General features: G+C 31.3%; 2 protein-coding genes across 7 annotated transcripts in view; one reads left to right on the top strand and one right to left on the bottom strand.

Annotated features, from left to right (window-relative positions):
• On the bottom strand, positions 1–9,525 carry LOC108974797 (PIH1 domain-containing protein 1). Its single transcript, XM_018942837.1, has 5 exons — positions 9,347–9,525; positions 9,166–9,277; positions 510–1,201; positions 239–382; positions 1–174 (listed from the first exon to the last, which is right to left on the bottom strand). Exons 1-5 carry the CDS (start codon positions 9,413–9,415, stop codon positions 136–138), a joined length of 1,056 nt encoding a protein of 351 aa, XP_018798382.1. The 5' UTR covers positions 9,416–9,525; the 3' UTR covers positions 1–135.
• LOC108974792 (multidrug resistance-associated protein 1) overlaps positions 3,916–26,146 on the top strand; it is a 24,301-nt gene continuing 2,070 nt past the window's right edge. The window contains exons 1-13 of one of the 6 annotated variants that reach the window (XM_018942826.1): positions 3,916–4,029; positions 9,840–10,045; positions 10,106–10,417; positions 10,484–10,783; positions 10,845–11,759; positions 11,855–11,992; positions 12,643–12,789; positions 14,287–14,371; positions 14,443–15,262; positions 15,331–15,487; positions 15,568–15,775; positions 21,932–22,155; positions 25,868–26,085. In XM_018942826.1, the coding sequence (XP_018798371.1) occupies positions 9,992–10,045; positions 10,106–10,417; positions 10,484–10,783; positions 10,845–11,759; positions 11,855–11,992; positions 12,643–12,789; positions 14,287–14,371; positions 14,443–15,262; positions 15,331–15,487; positions 15,568–15,775; positions 21,932–22,155; positions 25,868–26,085 (3,578 nt within the window). In that variant the 5' untranslated portion in view covers positions 3,916–4,029; positions 9,840–9,991. Of the gene's footprint in view, positions 4,030–9,839; positions 10,046–10,105; positions 10,418–10,483; positions 10,784–10,844; positions 11,760–11,854; positions 11,993–12,642; positions 12,790–14,286; positions 14,372–14,442; positions 15,263–15,330; positions 15,488–15,567; positions 15,776–16,447; positions 16,669–17,586; positions 17,808–18,778; positions 19,000–19,936; positions 20,158–21,931; positions 22,156–24,727; positions 24,949–25,867; positions 26,086–26,146 lie in introns of all 6 variants that reach the window. The other 5 variants (XM_018942830.1, XM_018942831.1, XM_018942829.1 and 2 more) reach the window with 5 other exon arrangements.

The raw sequence follows: 26,146 nt of genomic DNA on the forward strand, positions 1-26,146 counted from the left end.
ACCTAATTTATACACTAAAATTAAAAAAAAAAAATCAATAAATTGAAAATGCCGTGCACCTAATTTATACACTAAATTATGAATGAGTTTAACTCTGTAATTGTATACATGTACAGCTGCTGTCCAGCATATAATTTAATGCACTGGATATACAGGAATACGAACTTGAAGCATCTAGAATTAAAAATTTAGAAAATTAAATTAAGTTTTTCTCTTTTCTTATGTTTTTTTAACATACTTTATTGGTTTTGTCGAAAATTGCCCGAGCACGTTCTTGATTCAAACGATAATTCACAAACTTATCAAACATATATCCATGCTTGATAGATTCCAATAAAATGCGATCTTCTCCGATATCCAGTAGGATTTCATTTGAAGATATCTGTGTTGAGAATAATTGAATTATTACAAAAAACCTTATTTGTCAAACAAAATATTTTCTATGAAACTGCAATGATTAATTAGGCCTGAGTACACATTGAGATTTGGTCCCACTTTTTGTTACTTACACATTTTGGTAGATAGAACTCCGCCTGTATTTCTTCAACCTCCTCTTTGGACAATTTGGCACGTAGCTTAAACTCCGGCACTGTGGATCCAGCTAGTGATATTGCCTCTTTAATCTTGGAGGAATTCTGCTTTAATTGTTCTGATTTCTGCTTTAGCACATTCACCTCATTTGTATCAATCTCTTGTACCAATGGCACATTCTTTCCGCCACTAGTTTTTTCAAGTTCTACCAATTTCCTTTTGTCTTCCTCAGTTGGTTGTTTATATGAGTTCAAAACGGTTTTTACGTCCTTATTACGTACACGATGCCGCACCAGTGTGCCAATGAACTTTCTATTTTGCAATATTATTGATTTCTCGACTTTTATTTGTACATTATATTTATCGTTTAGAGCTTCGGCAATTAGTGCCAGAAAAAAGTCTTTAAATAATAAGGATTTTTGAATTTTAACAAAGAAGTTAGGATTAATCGCAATATCGCAAACATCTACTGAATTATTTGATTTATCCTTAGTTACACGCGGATCGGAAATACTCATGGGAATGCGAAAGGAGCTGGGTATTTCCGATTGCAAAATGTCAGCCAACTGCTCTTCGGTAATGTCCTCCGGTGGCGGTATCTCTTCAGTTTGACAAACATTGATGAAAAATTTATCATTTGTGTTCGTTTTGAAGCTTTTGATGCAAATTCCTGAAATAAAAATAAAATGTTAACAAGTAACAAGGCAGTAAGTTCGGGTGTAACGGAATATTTCAATAAAGATCGTTTACTTAGACTTAACTTTATTGTTATATTTGATATTATAACCTTTATAATTATAATATTATAAACGAATGTTAAGTTACGAAAATACATGACAAGATTCTTTTATATGTATTTTGCACATATCTATATGTACAAATGCATAAATATTAAACTTTAAGAGAGTACACATACATACACATGGCGGATTTGTAAATTTCTTAAAATGGGTCACATTATGTGTATATATTATTGTTACAAAAGCGTAAGAGGTTAATGATCATAACAAAGCGAAAGTTTTCGGTTGAGATAGTTTAAGCATGTTAGCTATAAAGAAATTAGCAACACATGTTATATCGTAAAATTATTAGTTACTATACGAGCTAAGAGAAGATATTCTTTCAAAAATTAAAACATTCATAAACAAACTTCGACTTGAATTTTTGACACTAAATTTTTGAGGCACAAAAAAAAATAAAAGTAATTTAAGTAAGTAATGTAATACGATAACGCATTCATGTTCAAAATCTCTAAATCTAAATATAAACGTGTTTGTGGTAATGAAGTCGACAACTTGAAAAATGTATTATACTTAAGTAATGTAAAAATGTATTATACTTAAGTAATAAAACATATTGATTATCGTGTGGATATTTTATAAAAACATTTGGCTATGTGAATCACATACTTGTAAGTTGTCACAAATTTCCCTCAAGTTACAAACTTGAAATATTTGATTTAAATTGATTAAAGTTAGCACCTAAAGTGGCACACACAATTGCAAATCAAACCATTGATAAACGAATTTTTGCAAGTTGGCATTACGATTCGAAAAGATAATCTATTCTATAAAAACGTGTATATGTGTATGTATATATTCAGCATTTAAAGATACACGTATAAAAGTTTAAGGTGAATTTTGATATCTTAAGGGGGTAAGCTTTTTGTGCAATAATTGCCGCTTTAGACTTGGTCAATAAACTATTGGCATGCTCCGTATACGTCACAATTTTTATATTGTTAATAGTTGGAAGTATTGCTGTTTATATTGACTAATATTACCATGACTTCTGCTTTCGATATAAAACTAGCAAAAAAAAAAAAAATACATAATAGCAAAAAAAAAAAAAAAATACATAATGTTGTTTTTGTCTTGCTAATTAAAAAGGTTCAACAAATACGACACTACGAAACACTATATTGACTACTGATAAGAAACGTGAAATGACTCACGTGGAGAATTTGAAACCGATCAATGAACTTTTTGGTTAAAGTCAAAGTCAGAAATTTTAACTGAGCTGAATAACGGTCGATATAAGTATGAAACGTTTTTGTAACATACATAACTTAAATTCTATATCGGATAAAGAAATATTTTCATAGATTTAACGCTATGGCTTGGAATTAAAAACTGACTTCGCTAATTACTGCCTTCAGGATTTAATGATTACTATTATTATGCGCATATATACATATGTATGTATGTATGTACATTTATAAAAACTTGTATGTATTTATCAGTTAGTTATTTTGAAATTCGAATTTGTCATGAAATTCATTTTGTAGCAGTTGTTTTTGTAGCGGCAGAATTCTGACGAGCTCACAATCCTTGGTCGGTTAAAAAATCCGGTTCCGTTCCGATTATGTATACCGGACTGTCGTGGTAACGGATGTTGTATCAGTCGTTATTGGCGTAATACAAGCAAATTATTGATTTCCACAATTTTTAATGCTTTTAAAGCACATCTAAAAATATATATCTAAATGTACCGTTAAAATCCTTCAGTATCATAGAATTTATTTTCAGGATTCTTCGTTTGATTATCAAATATGTATGTTTGAAGAGCTATTGTAAACCCCAAACTTATGCATCATAGCTATTCAATATCTGCTATTTTAGTTAATCAAACTATGACTTTGCACTTTTAAATTACATAAAATGGCAAAATCAGAAATACTCCCACTAATACATACATATGCAATACCCAGCAGACAAATGGTAGAGTTCTCAGCAACAACAAATATGTGCACAAGAACGAAATCGATAAAAAACGTTACATTCATTAACACACGTTTTCTATTTGTTTTGTAATGACGAGGCATTTCAAAAATATTTCCGCTCCTTAAGAATTTTGTTAAAAAAAAAAATAAGTTAAAACATAAAGAAACTTTAGTTATTTGAATATTTGTTACTAGTGTGGGTTAAATAGCATTAGTAGCCCAAGCACTTCAAAACCAAAAAGTTCCCGCAATTAACTTGTACAGTGACTTTTATTATGTCGATATGAAAATATAAATGTATGTATGTACATGTATACCAAATGCGTACACAAACCACTCGTGAAATACATAGACGCTTATCTCTGTACTTCAACTTCTCTCAGTCACATTTTAAGCTTTTGCTCACACGTTTTAGGCAACTAAGAGCTGATTGCGCTCCCAGAAACTGGTGGCCCAGCGCACATTAAGACTACTTGGAGAGGCAATAATGCTTTATGCCCCATCTTTATATTTTCTAGCCATTAAGTTAATGTATGTTCATATGTACATATATCTGTAGAGACATTCCAACTAGCCATCAATAAATAACAAAAACATTATTGTTGCTCGTAAATGCCTAACAGAAACGCAACCGCCAGCAGACAAAAAGGTAGAAGCGTTAGGTAGTGCAACCAGTTGGTGCGAGGTGCTCGAACGCGACGGTACAAAGCTTTTTAAATTGTGGAAGTCAGTGAAAACGAAACCGTACGATCTTTTGAACTTCAAAAAAAAAAAAGGTAATGTGGAAGTGAAATTTTTGTATTTAATCGCTATTAGCGAATGTGTGTGTCTGTGTGCTGTTGTATCAAACCCTGTGAATCGAAATTTTAACGTTTTGATTTTTGTGTAAATTTTGTGTGCAGAGAAATATCTCTAAAGATCGTGTTCAACCAAGCAAAGAGAGTCACGAAAAAAAATTCTCATTATGTACGTAGTTTAGTCATATGGCCAAAATGAAATGGCAAAATAACGTTAAAAATCCCCGATGTGTAGATGTATATGTAACAAGAGAATGTGCTACTAATGTTTGAAAAAAAAAAACAACATCAAAATGCACCGGTAATTAGGATTTTGATTGAATTGCACAATACTCAGTTGATATAGCAGACAAAAAAGCTAATTTACAACTCAATTATAAAAATTCAGTAGTTTTTAATCTAACACAAGTGGGTTGTTTTTAAGTGGTGTAGGTAACTAAGGCTTTTTTATAGGATTGGAGGAAGTATTTTTCGTGCTCATTCATTCTTACTACAGATATGTGGGTACAAGTACATTTCTATTTTACATATCTACATACAAATGAATCAATCAAAACATACATACTTGGTATATACAAACACGTATATATACTTTTTATAATAATTTAATTGCCAACGTGCTGGTTGGCCTTGATGATAATTCTAAATTATAGGTTTTTAGTTTTGTTTGAAGTTATAATGTTTTAACATGCACTACCACAAACAAAATTGTTTGTTTTACAACGCTTTATTTTTACATATTTAAATATGTTCGTACACGCAAGTGAAATGTTATTTGTTTGGATTATGCTTCGTGAAGCAACTGTTATTAAATACACCGAATTACATAAAGGTTTGACGGTATTTGTGCATTATTCTTGAAATGTTAATAATTTTGAAGATCGCAATGTGACTGCTGTAATTGAAAACCCGTTTATTTAACTGCTACAAGTGTTTATACCCTGAACAAAATCAAATGCATGTTTGGAAACGTTTTTTTTTTTTTTGAATAGGTATCTTTACAAAATTTGGCAACGACTATTTGACAAGCCAACGCTACAATGCAAAGAATTTTTTTCGGTCCGATTACTATAGCATATAAACTGACTGATCAAATTAATGGTTTTTTATTGATTTTTTTTTATTTGTGAAGGGTATTCTTGTTTCGAAATTAAACGAAGTTAACGTTTTTTCTTGTAAATGACTATCGTTTTTTTGTAATTAAAACAGTAAATATATACAGATAAATATGTGTACGTATGTATATGTTATTTATTTTAAGTCAAAAATTGTCAAAATAGAAAAACATTGACAACTTAATTGCTTTTGATTCCTAGTCCATAAAATTTTTTAAAATAATCACATATTTTTTAATATGCTAAATTTTTTAAATGCAAATATTGTGAAAATTATAAAAATATAATTAATGAGTATAGTAATTTACACGAAAAAATACTACATAATAATACTGAGAATAACATACGAACAGTTTATAAACAAATACTAAATAAATTTTTTTTATTAGTTGCTTTTGAAGGCTAAGCGAAAAATAACAGAAATATAAAATGCAAACCAATTTCAAATATTTTTTTAAATCTTAAATTTTTTTTTACGAATTTTGTTTTTTTTAGTGCGCGTTCTAACAAATAATTATATTCATGATAAACCAAGAAAAATTACGTAAATTTAAAACAAACTAATAACTTATTACTACTAAGTCGAGAAAAAATTAGTATTATTTGTTATATGTATGTATATTATATGAATATCAAGCACACGAACTGAACATCCTTATCAACGAGCTTTACGGGTGTTTTAATAACGATAAGATTTATCTAGTTATAGACTAGCAGGAGAAGCAGCCTTGCGGCAAACAATTGTTGACTTGGGCATAATAAACTTGATCAACAAGGCGCACCAAAAGTAAATAATTATTTATGGTATAACAGAAAATTTAAAGTAAGGGTTTAGAAAGGATTCAAGTAGGAAACTCATTTCGTTATTTTGTCAATTAGGGTATTTCGCGTTGAAAGCGCCAACAGAAAGCAGAGTACAAGAAAAACAAAGATAAACAAAATTACGCAATTTGGGTCTCCCACGAAAAACATCATACTACATATATAAATAGTCTAAATATATACGATTGGGGATAAGGAAAACGTGGTTAATGATATGGCATGCAATTTTTCTGCTGTATCACTATGAGTTTCGAAAATCAAGGGAATGAATGGGGAAGCCTACATATGTACGTATGAATGTGTGTGCAATTATAGGTGAATTCTCTCTAAATACGATAAGAAAAATTCAACCTGGATAATCGTAATCGTACAGATTAAGTAAACAAGTGTATATATATATATATATAAATTTATCTTAAAATACATATTTCAACAATAAATCATACAGTAGTACAGTTGGCGTCGGGACATGAAACGCATAGCTTCACATTTTCCACAAAAACGTCGCTAACTTAAAGTGTTTAAACTAAATAGACGAACTGTTGTTGATATTGAGAACTGTGCGCAAAGTGATGACCGAATGCACAAGTAAACAAAAATTTTGCTATATGTATATAGTACATACATACATACATATGTACATGCATTTAATACGGTATGAACATTTCATACTGTTACGAAATTACAATGAGTGCTGATAAAATTATAATCATATTTATAAGAATTCACATATGATGTGTGCTCCAGACGAGCATATACCCCAAACAACACTAATTAATTTGTGAAATATGGAATGAAATCTCTAATATTGTTATTTTCTGGTATACGCGTGTACATAATTTTTGTTAACTAGAATACAGTTTAATTTCTATATAGAACGATCATATTTGGCGATTGATGTGAGCGTTTTTTTTTACCAATACTTCAAAGTAGAGAGTAGATAAGATAAGATTTCATAGTTGCAATATATATAAGATAGGGTAATCTAAAAACCATTACCCATGTAGTTGAAACTCAGATTTCTTTCAAGTTCCGGTTTTTTTTTTTCTCTTATTGTTGTAGCCACTTTAATATGGAAACAAACAGCTCAAGGTAATTGTTGTTTCTTACAAAGTATACATTGAAAGGATGCAAATTTCGTAGGTAGTATAAGAAATACATCAGTATTTATTAACAAAGAGTGACAGCTTATCTCTATGAGCTAATCAATACTGATTTTTACACTCATAAATAAGTGTATACATCACATGTGTAAGAATAAATGCAGAATATTAAATGTAATTGATTAAAATTCGCATACGAAAAACAGTGTTATACATACATGAATATGCACATACGCACCAGTGATTTTAAAAATAAAAATGAATTAAATCTATCGGACGAACGGATTCGGTGTTGTATTAATTGGCTAACTTGCAGATTCTGTGATCGAACTACATAAGACTTTTTTTCTAACGTCTTTCCAAAATTGCTTTGGATTTGCTTCTGCTATACAAATGTTGCACAGGCACAGGTTTCATATACACATGCGTACATAAGTACATTATTACTCTTGTGTTTGCCAATGCGTGAAAACAAATTTACTTAAAGGATGTTTATTTAAAGTCTTGAATTTCAAAGCCATATATTTTGCCAGTTGGGCACATTCATTTGTATATGACTAGTATGGGCATTTGAATTATGTACAGATTTATAATTTATGCAGCTTTGTTAGTGTTTACGTTTATCATTATCATTTGGATTAATTGCGAAATCGAGTTCTGAAAGTAAGCTAGATTTTTTAAAAACTACTTGAAGGAAATTGAAATATTTGTTAGAATACCTCAATATCTCATTATCGAAAATAAATTGCTCTCACACAATTACTAATTAACTAACATACTGTTGCATATATAGTTCTTTTCGTGGCCATTGCAATGATATTACAAAATAAAATATAATCTTAACCGAATTTTAAGAGGTTGTTTTTGAAGAAATTTTTCATCACAATTTGTTTTGTTTGCATTGCTCAGTACTAAAAATCAAGAGATTTGAATGTTAAGAATAATATCAATATTTGACTTTCATTGAGTTGAAATATGCATTTCTCCAACTTTTAAATGTCAATTGATGTTGAACTTGAGTAAAAGTATATGTATTTTAACATGTGTTCGTATAAATGGAAGTGCTTAAGTATACATGTTTATATAATATAAAAACATGCAATTTTTGCTCAGCTCAATTACTTTCGAAGAAGAAGTCAAATAAATACTCGTTAACATGTTCTCTCCGATTCAGCTTCTAATATATGAGAATAGTTTCACATATGTCTATACGTACACATATTTTAATGTATTGTATAACAGGATCTTATAGTAATAAATATACATATGCATGCTAATTTCTTTAAACAATTTAAGATTCCAGTAACACATTTTTGTCTTTGGGTAAAATTCACCATTCTTGTTTTGGAAACTTGTTTAGCTGCTGTCAGTAAGCTGTATTTGAGTTCTTCTTAAATAACACATAAAACCTGAGGCTAAAATTCTTTATTTTACTTCTTTCAATATTTTATATGGAAGATAAAAAACGTTTAAATATTTAACATGTTCGCTGCAAAAGCACATTTTTTACTAACATACCAGTAAGACTAATGTCATAGCATTTATGAAATTGTAAATATAAAATGAACATAAATCTATTTCTATATCTAAAAATTTAGATATACGCACTCATATAATTATACTTCATAATGTATTTTTCTCCTTCTCGATACTAAAACGATTTTTTCATGTTCTACTCAATATCAATTACAATTAATTAAAATGCATTGTGCCAATCAGCAGCTTACTAGGCGTTCGCAATTGTTTTCACAACCAATTATTATTGGGTTGCCGACAGTTTCAGCCAAGCGTCTTCTTTAATTAACACATTTGTGGTCGAATAATAGCAAATCTAAATTATGTGAAAGTAAATATTTCTGTATATATCACTACTGCATTTATGATGCGAGTATAAATTAATATATTTTTATGTAGAAAATGCAGTAGTGATATATACAGAAATATTTACTTTCACATAATTTGAAAAGTGGAAAAAGAGGTTATTTTTTATCTTTCATGATTTTGCAAGTCACTCAAAAAAAAAACAATTGATAAGATACCATCAACCTCATTAAACATAATATTTTCGTCATTACCTGGTTTTGGCTGAACAACTTTATATTCACGTGGAGGTGCTAGCGATTCATTTAAACCATCACTATCTTGCGTGCCACAAAAGTATTGATTGAGTTCTTCTTCCACTTCGTTCTGAAAACAAAATTTTCAGTGAGGAATTAAGTCATATTGGTGCTCTTGATTTGTAGTAATTTCACTTACCTTGACAAATTTTAAATTTTTTTCAAGTAGACTTTCATCCGCATCTAAAAAGTTCTTTCGATGAGACATTATTAGCAAAATGTAATTGTAAAATAAACACTAGAAAATTCTTTACAAGTTGCAAAACTAATAAAAATGAAGTTGATAAACAAATTGTAGAATGAAATAAGTACTGTCACCGTAAAATGACATTCGTTGACAGTAATTAGCTTTGTTCGTTTTTTCAGTAACGCAGTAATATTTTGTAGACTACATTGCAGGGTGCTACAAGCGCTTAGATTAAATTTAGAGAACGTATACAAATTATTTTATTTCTTCGGCTTTGGTTATTCATAAAAACGATGTATATGGATCGTGTAATATAATATTTTGTTCTTCAAACTATCGACTATTACTGGAAATTATGATACGGTTATCAACAATAGTAATTCTTTCACTTTTACATCATAAGAAGACCTCTGTATAACAGCTGTTTTACATTTTCCAATTTCAGGTTAGCAGCTAACTAGCTGCACAAAGGCCAGTGTTCAATTTGACAAATTACTTATTTTGTTAAAAAAAATTCCATGCTTATCCAGTTGTTATAACAAAACGTAATTTTATCAAGAAAAAGCAAAAAGTGTTAATCCTGCTTTGGAGATCAAAATGACAGATAGTGGCAATCATCCTATGGATGTGTTTTGCGGCTCAGAATTTTGGGTAAGTTACAATGCATTGCGATATTTTCATTTAAAAACCTTTTTTTATCTATTGTAATAGAACGCAAATCAAACTTGGTGGACAAGTGACCCAGATTTTACAAAATGCTTTGAAAAGACTGTTTTAGTTTGGGCCCCATGTGCATTTTTGTGGACTTTCTCCATATTCGATTTTTACTACCTGAAAGCAAGTTTAGATAAGAACATCCCTTGGAACAAACTTAACATTAGCAAATTGGTTTTGAATAGTGCTTTGCTTATTCTTTCGGCAACCGACTTTATTGTCGCTTTAGTAAAGAAGGGTGATGAGGCTACAGCCTCGTTAATACATCCTGTTGATATCTGGGGTCCTATTATAAAATTTGCCACTTTTGTAAGTAACAATATTTATATTACTTAGCCCTTTAAGAATTCATTATATCTGCTTTATTGGTTTTAGTTGTTGCTGTTCATTTTTATACCTCTGAATCGAAAATATGGTGTGCAGACGTCCGGCGCACAATTTCTTTTCTGGTTCCTGCTTGTAATATTTGCAATTCCTCAATGCCGAACCGAAGTCCGTGAAAATAATGAGCGAAGTAAGATATTGAACTCTGACATTGCAGACAAACCTGACTATTCGTGGGATGAATACAATTATGTTAGTTACATGATTTATTTCGCACTTTCTTGCGCAATGCTATTGCTGAACTGTTTTGCCGATGCCATGCCCAGAGAAACTAAATACAAACGGACGAACGTAAGTTGTTTAAACTACTGTGACTGACTGGAATATATTTAGTAAACGTTTTTCTTTGTAGAACGAAATACCGGAAAGTTCGGCAAGTTTCTTGTCTCGCGTGTCATACACTTGGTTCGATGGTATGGCATGGAGGGGTTATCGAAATCCATTAGAGGAGAAAGATTTATGGGATTTGCGTCCACAAGACAGCTGTAAAGAAATCATGCCAATATTCGCGTACTATTGGAATAAAAGTGTGCACAAAAACTATAAGAGCCAAACACCACCACCGGCCAAGGCGCAGTATAGTAATGGAAAAGTGGAATTTGAGAACCCCCATGGGCGTTCAGAAGAGAAGAAAAAAATCACATCCATAATGCCACCTATTATTAAATCATTTGGAGGAGTCTTTTTGTTGGGTTCATTACTAAAATTTATCTGTGATTTACTGGCATTTGCGCAACCTCAAGTGCTCAGTTTAATTATAGGTTTTGTGGAAGATTATGCCGACGAAAATGCCGACAGGCAACCCGAATGGAAGGGTATTTTTTATGCTACGCTCCTGTTCATTACAGCTGCTGCACAAACATTTATCCTGGGGCAATATTTTCATCGCATGTTCGTCGTTGGCTTGCGCATTCGTACTGCACTTATAAATGCTATATACCGCAAAGCTTTAGTCATCTCAAATGCAACACGCAAACAATCGACAGTGGGTGAAATTGTCAATTTAATGGCTGTAGATGCGCAACGTTTTATGGATTTAACAACGTACATAAATATGATATGGTCAGCGCCGTTACAAATTGCCTTAGCTATGTACTTTTTGTGGCTCCAACTGGGACCTTCCGTACTGGCCGGTCTTGCTGTGATGATCATTCTGATTCCTGTTAATGGTGTTATAGCCAATCGCATTAAAGTATACCAGATCAGACAAATGAAGTATAAGGATGAACGTGTTAAACTAATGAACGAAGTGCTCAGCGGCATAAAGGTGAGGATATCAATTGTCCAAAGCCATAATAAAGTGATATTCCTCTATTTATTTATATCCGTTTACATTATAACACTAAATTATTTGGGTTGTAGGTGCTTAAATTATATGCTTGGGAGCCAAGTTTCGAAAATCAAGTGCTGAAAATCCGTGAGAAGGAAATAGAGACTCTAAAAGCCGCTGCATACTTAAACGCCGGAACCTCGTTCCTATGGTCATGTGCCCCCTTCTTGGTAAGCTAATATAATTTTCCGAAATACCAACATTTCTTTTATTTACAGCTTACTACTTACTGTTCGTATGTCTTACGATGAACACGAATAAATAAAATCTACATGTTTTTTAAAATAAATTTTGCATTTAAAAGGTCTCCTTAGTTACTTTTGCTACATATGTTTTATCAAGTAATGAGAATCAGCTAACGGTATCCAAAGTATTCGTTAGCATCGCGCTGTTCGAGAATATGAAACTACCGTTGGCTACGCTGCCAATGTTATTTATCGATTTGGCTGAGGTAAAACATCAAATTTGTACGGATTGGTGGAGAAAAACCTCATAAAAACATCAAGAGTAAAACAAAATTAAAAAAAATGAACTCATTCATTAACTACTATAATGCGGAGCGAATATCTATAGCAATGATTGCAAAACACATTAAGTGCAAAGAAAACACATATGTTTCCACAACATTGCTTCGAACATCTGAATGCAGCATTGGTGGCAGTAGTCGTAGAAAATGATTACAAATAAAAAATTCGACGCCTCTAGTGCGTATACACATGCATTTCTAAACTCTCTTCTATAATTTATAATATTCATAAGTTCATATTAGCCGTTTCACTATAACAAACAAATTTCTTATATTTTATTTCTGCCCTTCTAGGTGTCATTGGTCACATTCGGTACATATGTTTTAATTGATGAAAACAATGTTCTCGATGCAACTAAAATATTCGTTTCATTATCATTATTCAACATTTTGCGCTTTCCATTAATAATGTTGCCCATGTTGATAACCAACATGGTTCAAGTAAGTCGACCTGATTTATAATTGTGTATTACATGTGTTGTCGTGGTTTTTGTTTTTGTGTTTACTCCCTTGATAAACGATAAATCGTTCATAGTGTTCAGTTACATACATAATGTATGTATATGTACATGTAAATTAATTTGTAAATATTCCCTGTTGCAATCCTTTTTACTGAAATTTGTAAACATAATGAAATTTAAAATTAAATTGTGCTTAATATCTATAATACCACTTCCCAAGTAACTTTTAAGGCGCTAACTTAATATTTTAAGTTTTAAATAATATAATTTGTAAAAAAAAATTAATTAATTAATTAAAAAAATAGATTAAAAAAATAAAATTTTCATAACAAAATATCAAAATTTTTGCGGTTGCTGACAACACCTACCGTACACTCGTTATTTGTTCGGGTAACCGAACATTTTATACTCTTGCAAAAGCCGGCTTAAATATGTAGTCACAGCGCCCAACTTCATTTTTCGACGAAATATACATATATGGCATAAAGTTAGCCGAATGTTTCAAAATCCTAAATATTAGTTTTATGGTGTCTAAGGCAAGTTTTTATCCGATTTTATTAATTCCAAGCATAAAATCATACTGTTATTAGAAAAATACGCTCTTTCAATTTCATTAAAACATCTCCGAGATTGGTCAACTGGAAGTTCGAAAATCTTTATGTTAGATACATACATATATGGTGGCTATGTATTGACCTGATTCAACCCATTTTTAGTACAATGTGTAATCAAAAAACATTTCACGCAAATTTCAATAATATATTCATTCAGCATAAATTTAGTCATACGCACTGAGCTCCACATATTCGGTATGTGGGGCTTGAACAGTTATGGTCCGATATTTTAGGCTCGAGAAGGCATACCATAAAAGCGATATTTGTGCAAAGTTTTATCCGAATATATTTATTGGCGCTTGATTTGTAAAGTGGAAAGTGAAAGAATCATAGCGAATTTAATATGGTGACATATGGGAGGTAAAAGTGCTTTTAGTGCCCATTTTCACAATGTGACATACGATCGTTAATGTTATGTTGTGTATTGACTTGGCCACGGCTATAGTCCAATTGTGACACCGTTTATGAAATATATTGCCTCTCTCTCTCTCGTCATCCTGATCATAATCCTATATTTTTAGGTGAATACAACAATTATTTTCTGTGGCAGTATGTTGCAAGAGTTTAACAATTGCTTGGTCGCTTTTCGAAATTCACTATAAGTAAATCATTTATAATTGGCTTAAATATAATATAACGTTTTTCAATATAGCACTTGGTTTATTGTCATATTATAGTTTTTAAACTAAAAAAAATTAAAAATGATAATTTAATTTTTCGCTTATACTAACAAGGGATTGTTCATTACTGATTGTGCATACTCAATGTATGAGAAATTTTATTCAATATATTATATAATATAAACTAACTAATAAACATATTATTTCTACAACCTTTTTACACGTCATCAAAATAAAACACAGACTCAAGTTTCTGTGAAACGTATTAACAAATTCATGAATAGCGAGGAATTGGATCCAAACAGTGTCCAGCATGATCCCAAAGAGGGTAAATATAATGCAAAACTTTATTATTGTTCACTCTTAAGACTAGTTTCATTAAAATTTTCTAACTTTCAGCCGATCCAATGGTCATCAGAAAGGGTGCCTTCTCTTGGGGCGATGGGGAACAGACGTTGAAAAACATCGATTTAACAGTGAAAAAAGGCACATTGTGCGCTGTCGTTGGTACAGTTGGTTCCGGCAAATCCTCACTCATACACGCGCTGCTTGGTGAGATGGACAAATTGTCGGGTCGCGTTAACACAGTGGGCACCATTGCCTATGTGCCGCAACAGGCTTGGATCCAGAATGCCACACTACGTGACAACWTTCTATTTGGCTTAGAATATGATCGCAAACGTTATAATCGTATAATAGATGCGTGTGCGTTACGTGCCGATATCGACATGCTGTCAGCCGGTGATCAAACTGAAATCGGTGAAAAAGGCATTAATTTATCTGGTGGTCAGAAACAGCGTATTTCTTTGGCACGTGCCGTCTATAGCAATGCTGACTTGTACCTACTTGATGATCCCTTAAGTGCTGTAGACTCACATGTGGGCAAGCATATATTCGAAGAGGTGATTGGACCGAATGGTCTGTTGGCGAAAAAGACACGTGTACTAGTCACGCATGGCATTACGTTCTTGCCGCAAACAAACAATATATATGTTATGAAATTGGGCGAAATTAGTGAAAGTGGCACCTATCAAGAGTTGTTGGCAGGCAAAGGCGCTTTTGCGGAATTCATTATACAACATCTGCAAGAGTCCCCTGATGAAGGTGATTTGGAAGAAATTAAACAACAATTGGAGGGTACCATCAAATCGGAAGAGCTTCTAGGCACATTCGAAAAGGCCATTTCCTTAGCACGTACTGAAAGTTTGTCAGATTCTGTGTAAGTTTACATATTATTTGTTGCAATTGAAAGAATTTAATCTTTTTGTTTTTATTTGTGTAATGTAGTTCTGTAAAGTCGCTAGAGAGCGGTAAAGGTAGTTTACGGCGCCGCAATATTGGTCGTCAAGACTCACAAGCTTCAGCAATTTCAACATTGTCGCAAAAGAAGACTGAAGTGGAAGAGGGTAAACTAATTGAAACCGAAAAATCAGAAACTGGTGGTGTGAGTATTTGTGTTTATATATTTTATTTCATTCTGTGAAAAATTTACGATATACATATATTCTTTCACCACCAATACAGGTACAAATGCATGTTTACAAGCATTATATTAAAAGTGTTGGCATTTTCCTGTCAGTTGCTACCCTCGTTTTGAACTTCATATATCAAGCATTTTCGATTGGCTCTAATTTGTGGTTGACAAAATGGTCGAATGACAGGAATGTGGAAAACGACACCGGACTCCGTGATATGTACCTAGGCGTTTATGGCGCTTTCGGTTTTGGTCAAGGTAAGCACAATGTTCTCTAACTCTATACGCATAAGTAAATGTAAATTTATATTTTTAATGTATTAAGTGTCTAGTGTTTTTATGTTTCTTTTAAATTTGTTTGCCTGCCTGGCGTTTCATAAAGCTTCTTTGTTAATGCATTTATTTTGTTATTTTCTATAACTGGAATTATTTCATTTTGTACATACCATATTGAAAGGTAGCAGGGTTATTTTTTGTGCTAGTCCAAAACATTTATTTTCGTATTACTATATGGTCTTATTATTTAGTATATATTACTTATTATTTTGTATTTTAGTTACTTATTTTATATTTAATTCATCTTCTACTAAATGCTGGCCTTTGAAATACTAACGCTTCTCACTTACAATATTACTGCCATCATTTTTGGCAAAATGAAAACAAAGTTTTATTCAAAATGTATACAGTCCCCTACTAACGTATTACTAGACTATAAAGCACAAAATTTCTTACTTTTTCAATTTTCACTCGAAACTTCTATGCCTTCTTGCACGATTGTAAATACAAGAAATTTCATCTGCTACGCATATGCACATAAATGCATAATATTCAAAGCTTGCACAATTATATGGTACTTGGTTTAGCGGGTAGACGTAAATCACGCGGTTATATTGATTTTATTAAACACTTCTTTCGAACACAATAAAATAGTGCTTGGGAGCTATCTTGCTACACTTGCCGTTTCCATCGGCTGCCTTTTATGCTCGAAGGCATTGCATACAAACCTTTTGCATAGTGTTTTCCGGTGGCCTATGGAATTATTCGATACAACACCATTGGGAAGACTTGTAAATCGCTTCGCGAAAGATATCGATACAATCGATACTGTATTACCGCACAATTGGAGCTCCGTCATGATGACGGCTTATTCGGTAACTAATTTAGAAACAAAATATATATATATATATATTTCAAGGTTAATAGCATGCAAACATAGCTTTCGACTATAAATAGCAAGAAGTTTCCACCTAATGGCAAGAATGATTTAGAGAATGATATCTCAATAATATGGCGTAATCAACATAACTGTTTACAGTCGAAATTTGTGTACCCTTAATAAATTTCATATTCATCGAAATCTCTGTTTTTCTTCATATTGTGAAATATGTTACTAAATACATCGAACTTCGAACTTACAAAAATACTATAAGTTTTTTTTTAAATACGCGAAGTTGAATTTGGCTAACATTGAAATTCATATGCATACATAAAGGTTTCATCTGGAATTAAGGCATAATAAAACCAATTTATACTCATTAGACGAAACATTTGTTTCCGAATAGTATTGATACTAACCATTGTTCCTTATTTATCATAGCATATTTCATTATTTGTTTACTATAATCATCAATTTATTTAAGTCTCACAATAATATTTTATAAAACAGAATATAATATACAAAATTCATACACATAGAGCCCAAATAATTTATTTACATTTTTCGACTAAATTTATATTTCTATATGTATGTTTATTGTACCCGATTTATGTGCATACATACATTCGACATATATTATTACTGCATTAATACATAATATTTGCTTTTCTGCTTGATGTTATAATCGCCGTTAGTATGCAAACCTTCTACTTCGGCTGATAATTTTCTGCATTTTAGTTGTCCGTTGCAAAGGTTGAAATGAAACCACCTAAATTAATATAATTAAAAGCTTGCTACTAAAATGCATTTATTATTCTTGTTTTCTTTTAATTGGCTATTATTTTTTTACACAAAATGGACAACACCAAATGCGAATAATGCATATTGTCATATTATCACCTAACCTCAATAGTGGTTTCCAGTTACTTTTCCGTATTGACTGTATCATTGGGTTGTATTTATTCATCGATTATACTACACGATCATTTACTGAAAAACGTTTGCCGCTTACCAATGGAATTTTTCGACACTACACCACTCGGCAGAGTTGTGAATCGTTTCGCCAAAGATGTTGATACCATTGATAATGTTCTACCACTAAATTGGCGCGTTGTCCTATCACAAGTTTTTTCGGTAAATTTCATATCAATTGATTTTATTTTCAATATTAAACAATGTGAGCTCAGCAAATAAATTCTGAAAACATTTTTTGAAAGCTGAGCACATATGGTTTAATGTCAAAGCTATATTTGCAATTTGCTGCGCATAAAAAAATCGTATTCCATTAAATTAAATTAATACTCCCCGATCCAAATGCTGTGGTGGGAATTAATTCATTTTCCATAAAAGTTTTCGCTTAAAATTTTTCAGCGAACATAATTCTTTTACATATAGAAATATTTTACTATTTATATACACAAATACAGCTTTGAATTTTATCAAAATTATGCCGTATACTTTTTTGAATGAAATTGCATTTATCATTCGCATAAAATTCAAAATTTTTGCATTCAAATCATTACATTCTTTCAAAAAAAAAAAAATAATAATAATAATAATTTTGAAAAATACTGCCGTAGTCTTTGTTCAGATAAAAATGCGTCCGTTCCCATTCGGTAGTTGGAACGGTGATCTACTTTAACATATTTTCTGCTCTTTGGTTACAAACAACTCGCATTGAAAAGTTCATAGCTTGTAATCCATTGATCTACTAAATTTGTGCGTTAACTTCAACTTCTTTACGGAAGTCTGACATGTCGAGAATTCAGGTTTGCACTGTAAAAACAGTAACTCCTTTTCAAGCGTGTTCGGTTGCATACCTCAATCCTTCCCCTAATAATTTCCCCAATAAACAAAATATTAAAAAATAAAATTTAATTCCACCCAGTACATACATACCGTACATGTTAGTAATGTAGTTTAGCAGTTTTGTTAGCGAATATTCATTATATTTTTGTTTTATTGTTGAAAATCATTTGTACTTTTGTTTGTGACTCTGCACCAGAGCAAATATTGTCAAAGAGTTCGTTAAACTGATTCTAATCCATATTAATTGTTTCTTACATTACAAAATCACTAAACAATTATACAAAAACTCCTTGCAGTTGTTAGTCAAGCTAGCTGTTCGGTCACATTGGCACTCGGCTGTATTTATTGTGCTAAGGAACTTCACAATGTACTACTATCGCGTGTACTACGATGGCCCATGGAACTTTTCGATACGACGCCTTTGGGTAGAGTCATCAATCGTTTCTCAAAAGATATCGACTCGGTTGATTTCACTTTACCACAATTATGGCGCACGGTCATAAGTCAATTCTTTTCGGTACTAAAATTTTAATAAATTTTAATTTTCCGTTTCATTAAACATCCTTTGCATAAACGCGGACACATACACGCTCATTACATACATACTATACAATATGGCATAAACAAAAAAAAAAATGCAATTAGATAATACTATCGAACCGCAAACTTAAACTCATAACTACGAACTCATAACGTTGTCGTTTTGCCCTAAAATCTGTGATATAAATCTGAATTATTTTTCCATATTTCCAAAAATTTGTAATGCAATAATGAAAATTATATGGCGCTGAAAAATAGTTTATTTTACAATGTGCACTTTTAATTGTGTTGCAATGTGTTACTGGTTTTGTGTCTTAAAACCACTTAAAGAACTTTATATGGCGTATATTTTCAACCGAAATGTGCACCTACCTATCTCTTACGAGATAATCTGCTATATATGCTTCACAACCACACAAAACCGCAGAGAGGTCTAAGCCTAAAAAAGACTTTACAATTTTATTTTTGAATAGAGTTGCAAATATTGTCGTTACTTTATTTGTAGTTTTCATAATTCTCAACTGATGCATGTAAATAACTGTAGCATTAATTCCCTCATCGGAATGCACTGAGTATTCCACCCAGCGACTAGCGACTAACCTTGTTTTCTGTTTTTGGCTTGAAGCGCATTTACCTAACCGCTTTATTAATTTAGCTTTACTTTTCCTGTGTACATTTGTGTATAATTTATTGAAATTTGCATGCTATTTTTTTGTAATTGTTGCCATAACACTTTTAATATATTTTCGATATATACATACAAATAATGATAAAAAAAAATATTCCTGACATTTTCGAATTATATGCTATATTTTCTACTTTCTATTTTAATATTCGTAACGCTACCAAAAACAAATATGTCGCAAAAAATATGTATTTTGCAAACTTAAAACGGTGAATTTGCATTCGCTTAGTCATATCGCGCTATTTATCTGGACTGTGTTTGGCATTTGGTTGCCTAAATAGTTCCTTGGAAGTATTTGTATTACTGGTTAAAAAGGTAATGCGTTGGCCAACTGAATTATTCGATACGACTCCGTTGGGCCGCATACTCAGCCGCTTCTCGAAAGATATCGATACGTGCGATAACATACTGCCGGGTGTGCTGCAACAATTTATGTCAACACTCTTTGGGGTAAAAAAAAAACAAAACAAAACAAAAATAATCCACTATAACTATAGATATTAAAAAAATACTATAAAATATATATGTTAACATATATATGTATATTTGTTACACTACTGCTTTTTCGTGTAATTAATTTTAGAACTAACGAACGCCTACCAATAATCCATTCATAATAATTGGTGTTTGGTGTTGCTATAAAAATTTAAATTATTGCATGAAAATTAAAAAAAAAAGTCAAAACTGTCTCGAAACAATATGCACATATATAACAGTACTATCGTTACTTGGTACGACGGCATGAGTGCTGAACATGACAACGTATAAACTGTAAATTAATAACAAATCTGGACGGTACACTTACTAATTGTGCTCATTTCAATCATTTTCAGCAGACCGATTTTCTTATGGGCAACTGCAAGCAATTCGACTAAAATACTTTTGTGGCTTTGCGGTTTGTCCTATAAAAGTCAGTCTTCTTATAAACATGCAAATGTCGCCATTACTTGATTTAAAACCCATAAAAATGCACAACTCCCTCAGTTGCATGAAAGCTGCTTTTTGAGTTTAAGAAATTTTTAACTTTACAATTTAAGTATTTTTTATTTTGAAACTTTCTTTGCATGCTGCTTCTGCTTCAACGCAGTGCTAATGAGATATTTTTTTTTAATATTTTGTATTTATGGTGTAGTTGATTAGTATAATACTTTATTATCGATCATTATTGTTATTTAGCGATAGAAATTGAGTATTCAAAAACTATGTACTAAAAATCATTTTTGAGCACTCCCAATTTCTCCCATTGCAGCTTTCTTCTTTATTAGTGTAATTGTTTTCTGGTAACCATTCCATTTTAAATCATGAGCCTTAAGTAGTTATAAATTAGTCATCATACATTTTATATAACTAAATTTTATTTAATTACTATGTATTTTTACATTACTATTATTATTAAATTGCTATTATTTTTACATTACTATTTTTATTACATTTATTACCATAGTTAACAATTATTGCTTTACTTTTACTATTGTCTATCCTTATTTCGTATTATATCAGCTAAATTTTAAAATACATTTTACATACATACATACATTTTTCTGCAGCCGTTAAATTTTAAAAATTATTTAATTAAATTTTTTTGCACTACTATTTATTCAGTAATATATTTTTCTTGCCTCTCTATTACATTCCAATTTAAACCTCATGTTTCTCCTTTTTTTCTTCCTTTTTTTGCTATTTTCAAATCAATACTAAAAACATAATACATATTCGCAATTTTGTAGGTTATCAAATATTATATTTTCAAAATATTAGCACACTCATGGCAGAAATTTCGGTTGCGGATAACCGTACATACATGCTTAAACACCAATAGCTCTCACAAGCGTTTTAACTGATTTTTAGGTATGGCATGTCTTCTTTTACACCACCATATCTTCGTTTACCACCGAATTTTACATAATCGCCATTATATAATACTTGAATAGGTGCAAAGTGTTCATAAACATCCAACAATGCGTGGAGTTTCGAATTTATTGAGATTCTTCTACCCATTTCATAAAAAAACTCACATATGGCCATCAGATCTTTAATTCATCCAGCTCTTCAAACTGGTTATGACGAATGGCAGCACAAGACACTTTAGCCTTTTTCCTGAAATTTCAGTTAAATATAATTTTACTGTGTTTATTTTCCTCAACTTACCATAAACACTACACATCCCACTCTTGAACATATAATTGGTGTATATGCCGGCAATTGTGACTGTGTTGAAACATAGGCGTGTTTGCTTATTTCGCTGTCGTACTGGTGTACGCTGGCACACTCAAGGCGGCCAAGGAGCTCCACAATGATCTGCTTAAGTTTATAATGCGCGCACCCATTTGCAATTTCTTCGATATCACGCCACTAGGACGTCTATTGAATCATTTCAGCGGTGATATGGAAGTGATCGATGAAGAATTACCCGGCACACTGGATAGTTTCTTTACAATAATTTTTATGGTATTTATATTGTTTTGATTCTTTCAATTTCTTTTTACAGACTTGCAAAACATAATTGCAGCTGTTTACATAATTTATGGTTTGTAATTTCACAAAATTTTATTCATTTTTATATCACTCAATTCATTTTCTTCGAACATTCAACATTTGCCCTTTCACAAAGTTTCAATACCTAAATCTGATTTTTTTGTTGTTGTTTGTTTTTTTGTTTGAGCCGAAAAACAAACAAACCAACCAGCCCATCTTTTATTTAGTTTAGTTAGCGAGTTTGCACACTAGTGGAGTTTTATATAATATCTAAAACATATACACTCATATCTCATCCGTATAGCTCTTTGCAGTTACGGCGCATCTTTAGCTGTTGCTGTGGCCACAATTCACGCATCTTTACGAATATCCCACGAACTTTATAGTAGCCTCTTACATTTGCCAACCGAATTTTTCGATATAACGCCCACTGGGCATATTTTAGATCGTTGCACTAGCGATGTGCATATATTAGACACAATAATGCCGCTCAATACGCGAATATTTATGTCGACCATGTTTCAGGTACATGCACTTGATTATCTTGTGAGAAAACATAAATGTAAATATAAGACCTTTCTTTATGTTCACATGGTTTTATAAATATCTTTTTTACATTTCCAGTTGCATATGTACATATATACATGAGGGAGTCCGTCACTTCTTAAGTTGATTTATCTTTTGCAAAGGCTCCCTGCAGTTTTCATATTTGCTCTGAAAATAAAAAATCCAACGTAAATTAGCTCATTGTTATCAATTCAACTCAATGCTCTTTATTTTTTTTATTTGAGTGTCATTTTGAAGTTTTCTGTTATAATTGTTTCCTTGTTGCTTGCATTTCTACGCAATTTTTGTTTAATTTGTATAAAAACTCGAAAAACCTTTTCCCAACCTTTTTAATTGTAGTATATTATTTTATTTTTCTATCCATTTAAATTTATTAATTAATTTATTTTTTTGCCAACCAATCTCTGCAAAACCTTAAACAAAATAATTTCTTTATAACCTCATTAAGTATACAATTAAGCAAGCACAATTCGTTAATGATAGGTAAATAACAAAATAGGTAAAATATTTATAACTAATTATATAATTAAGGTTTATATATCACAAATCTATTTATTTCTTTGAATTTACATATAAATAGGTATTTTAAACAATTTGGAAAGAAAATAATTATAATTATAAACATTTAAACATATAAGTTAATAATATGTTATTAACTTAGTGTCCAAGCTGTAAAAAGTACAAAATTGCTAGCTACTACTCTCCTAGTTCTATATACCACCCATATTAATAAGTTATATTATAAAATAAGATCCTATTGATGCTTTTTGCTAATAGCTACCTGCTTATAAGATCTTTATGTGTATTGGGCGATCTGTATGTATTTAATGATATATGTACATATGTAAAAAAATAATTTTTTCGTCCCTAACGAGTGTAGAAATATTTTTGGCTGCAATTAACTAACTGCGTAAACTTCGAAACCCTCTATAACTAATACTGCTATCGCAATATTTTATGTTCACCTATATTTACGAATTGGCAAGTTCTGACATCGTTTCAAATATTACAAAATTTGGTAGTTAAATGTGCACCGAACAGCGCAAACTTATATAACGGTTCCATTTATTTTCATCGAAAACCTGTTAATATGAAGCTGTATATCTAACAGGGCAAATTTTTATAACGGGTTTGTTTTAGTTTACGTTCATCGAAAATGAATATAAATACATGTCAATACGAACATAGGCGCTGCAATGAGTATTTAATTCGGTGCATTCTTCGCTTCGGAACACTTATATCTATAAATTGCCAAGCGAATTATGCGCCTACCAAACATTTTTTGCCATAATACGTTATATGTATATACGTAAATATTTATTACTACCGCAAAGTTTAACAGAAGTCATATCCCTGTTATATAGGGATATTGTTTACATGTATGTTGTTTCGATTCTCTGACGACGATGTCCAAACATTAATTTAAATGTGTGTACGAAATAGAAACAATCGAAATGCAGCCATTGTAACGTTACTACTAAAAACAAATCATGCTCATATAATGATAATAGCGTAAATAATCTACGTATGTATGTGTGTTCCATAGATTTTTAAATAACCAACGTGAAATCGTCACATGTCCATATAATTGGGTGCATTCAAATGAAATTTTCATGAATAAAGATCCTTCCCCAAAAATTTTTAAGAATCGCCAGCAACATGTAGCAATTTGAGCCAAAATTTTACACTATCACTATAAATTGAAAACAAAGCTCAGCGAATTGTATGAGAATAACGTTAACAATTGGGCTATAGCAATAGTATGTTCAGTATATTTGTAATGCATCTCAAAGTAAGATTAAAGTTGCGTGAAAGTTGTATACGTTTTCTTTTTCGATAAAATCAAAGTTTTTTAAGCATTATTGGTACATACATATGTATATGGATGTAGTAGTTAGATATTGGTTACAGTAAATACATACATACATTTAAATGTATATCTCTAAAAACAACCACCTGTCCTGTAACTCGTTTGCAGCTGTAGTGTCATATTTAATGACTGTTGCCCCATACTTGGGTGCTTTGCGTGCAGCAACTGTGATCCATTTGATGCTATTAAAAAATATGCTACGCGTACAACTGAACTTTTTCGATACAACACCCACGGGTCGCATATTGTCCAGATTTTCAAAAGATGTTGATGTCGTTGATACAAAACTGCCACAATTAATTGATGACTGCCTTTGGTGCGGTTTTCAGGTATGCATATATGTAAATACTAAATGCGTTCGTTTAGTTTCAGCGGGTTGCATTTTAATGCCGTATTTAATATACAAAATTTTACAAATATAATCAACCACACGTACATACATACACACATTATGTATTGTACAGGGGTATTTAGGTATATCAGTTTACTTACTTGAACGCTATTATATATTAAGCATTATATTAGCTAACGTTTTTTATAACCAACCGTTAATATTACTGTATTGTTGCCTTGTTGATATTGTATCGATATGCACAAGACTACTGTAATTATTTAGGTATTTGAGGAACATATGCATCAGTAGGAAGGAAAGAAAAATGTTGATCTACATGTAATATTCTGAAGTACGTTTTTTAATAGTAGGTATTATATTGCGAAAACAATTCCTGCATGAAAATGTTCAAAAACATAATGCTCACATTTTATGTGCTCGAAGTACTCCAGTTAGGCTTGATATAGAAACAAAATTACTATTATATATACATATATATGTATATAATATACTGTAGATTCTCTATAATTGAAATAATTAATACTGCTCAGATTGCTACATCAATATCAAAATTCTTAAAATTGCACACGAATTTATTGTATAGCGACTTCATTCCCTGAATTTACTATTATGTAATTATATATATTTTTCTTTGTTTTGGTTGCAAAAACGCGGTCAGATTAAGTAAACAAATTAGAAAATGTGTATCATCAAGTTTTTGAATCAAGTAATGGCATTTTTAACCTCAAAAACATTATGTTATAAACATAACCAAAAAAAAATTTTGTTCATTATTAACATCATGTTTCACAAGTAGTAACACATTCTTACATAAAATTTTCCCAAAATACATATTAACATATTTATTATTTTCCTCCTTCGTTTGTTTGATGAATTTCATTTAACGCAATATAAAGGTTTTGGCCACTATTGTGGTGATCAGCATGTCGACGCCGATATTCTTGGCAGTCATTGTGCCCATAGGCTTGCTATATTATTTTGCGCAACGATTCTATGTTGCTTCTTCGCGTCAATTGATGCGTTTGGAATCGGTATCGCGTTCGCCAATTTACACGCATTTCAACGAAACGATTACTGGCGTAACGACCATACGTGCTTATTCAGTACAAGATCGGTAAGCAAACATTAATAAAATAAATAAGTGCAGAATATACATATATTGTAATATAACATAC

The sequence above is a fragment of the Bactrocera latifrons genome, unplaced genomic scaffold (assembly GCF_001853355.1).
Source record: "Bactrocera latifrons isolate USDA-ARS-PBARC rearing strain unplaced genomic scaffold, ASM185335v1 scaffold_59, whole genome shotgun sequence".
In the NCBI taxonomy this organism is placed as follows: Eukaryota; Metazoa; Arthropoda; class Insecta; order Diptera; family Tephritidae; genus Bactrocera; species Bactrocera latifrons.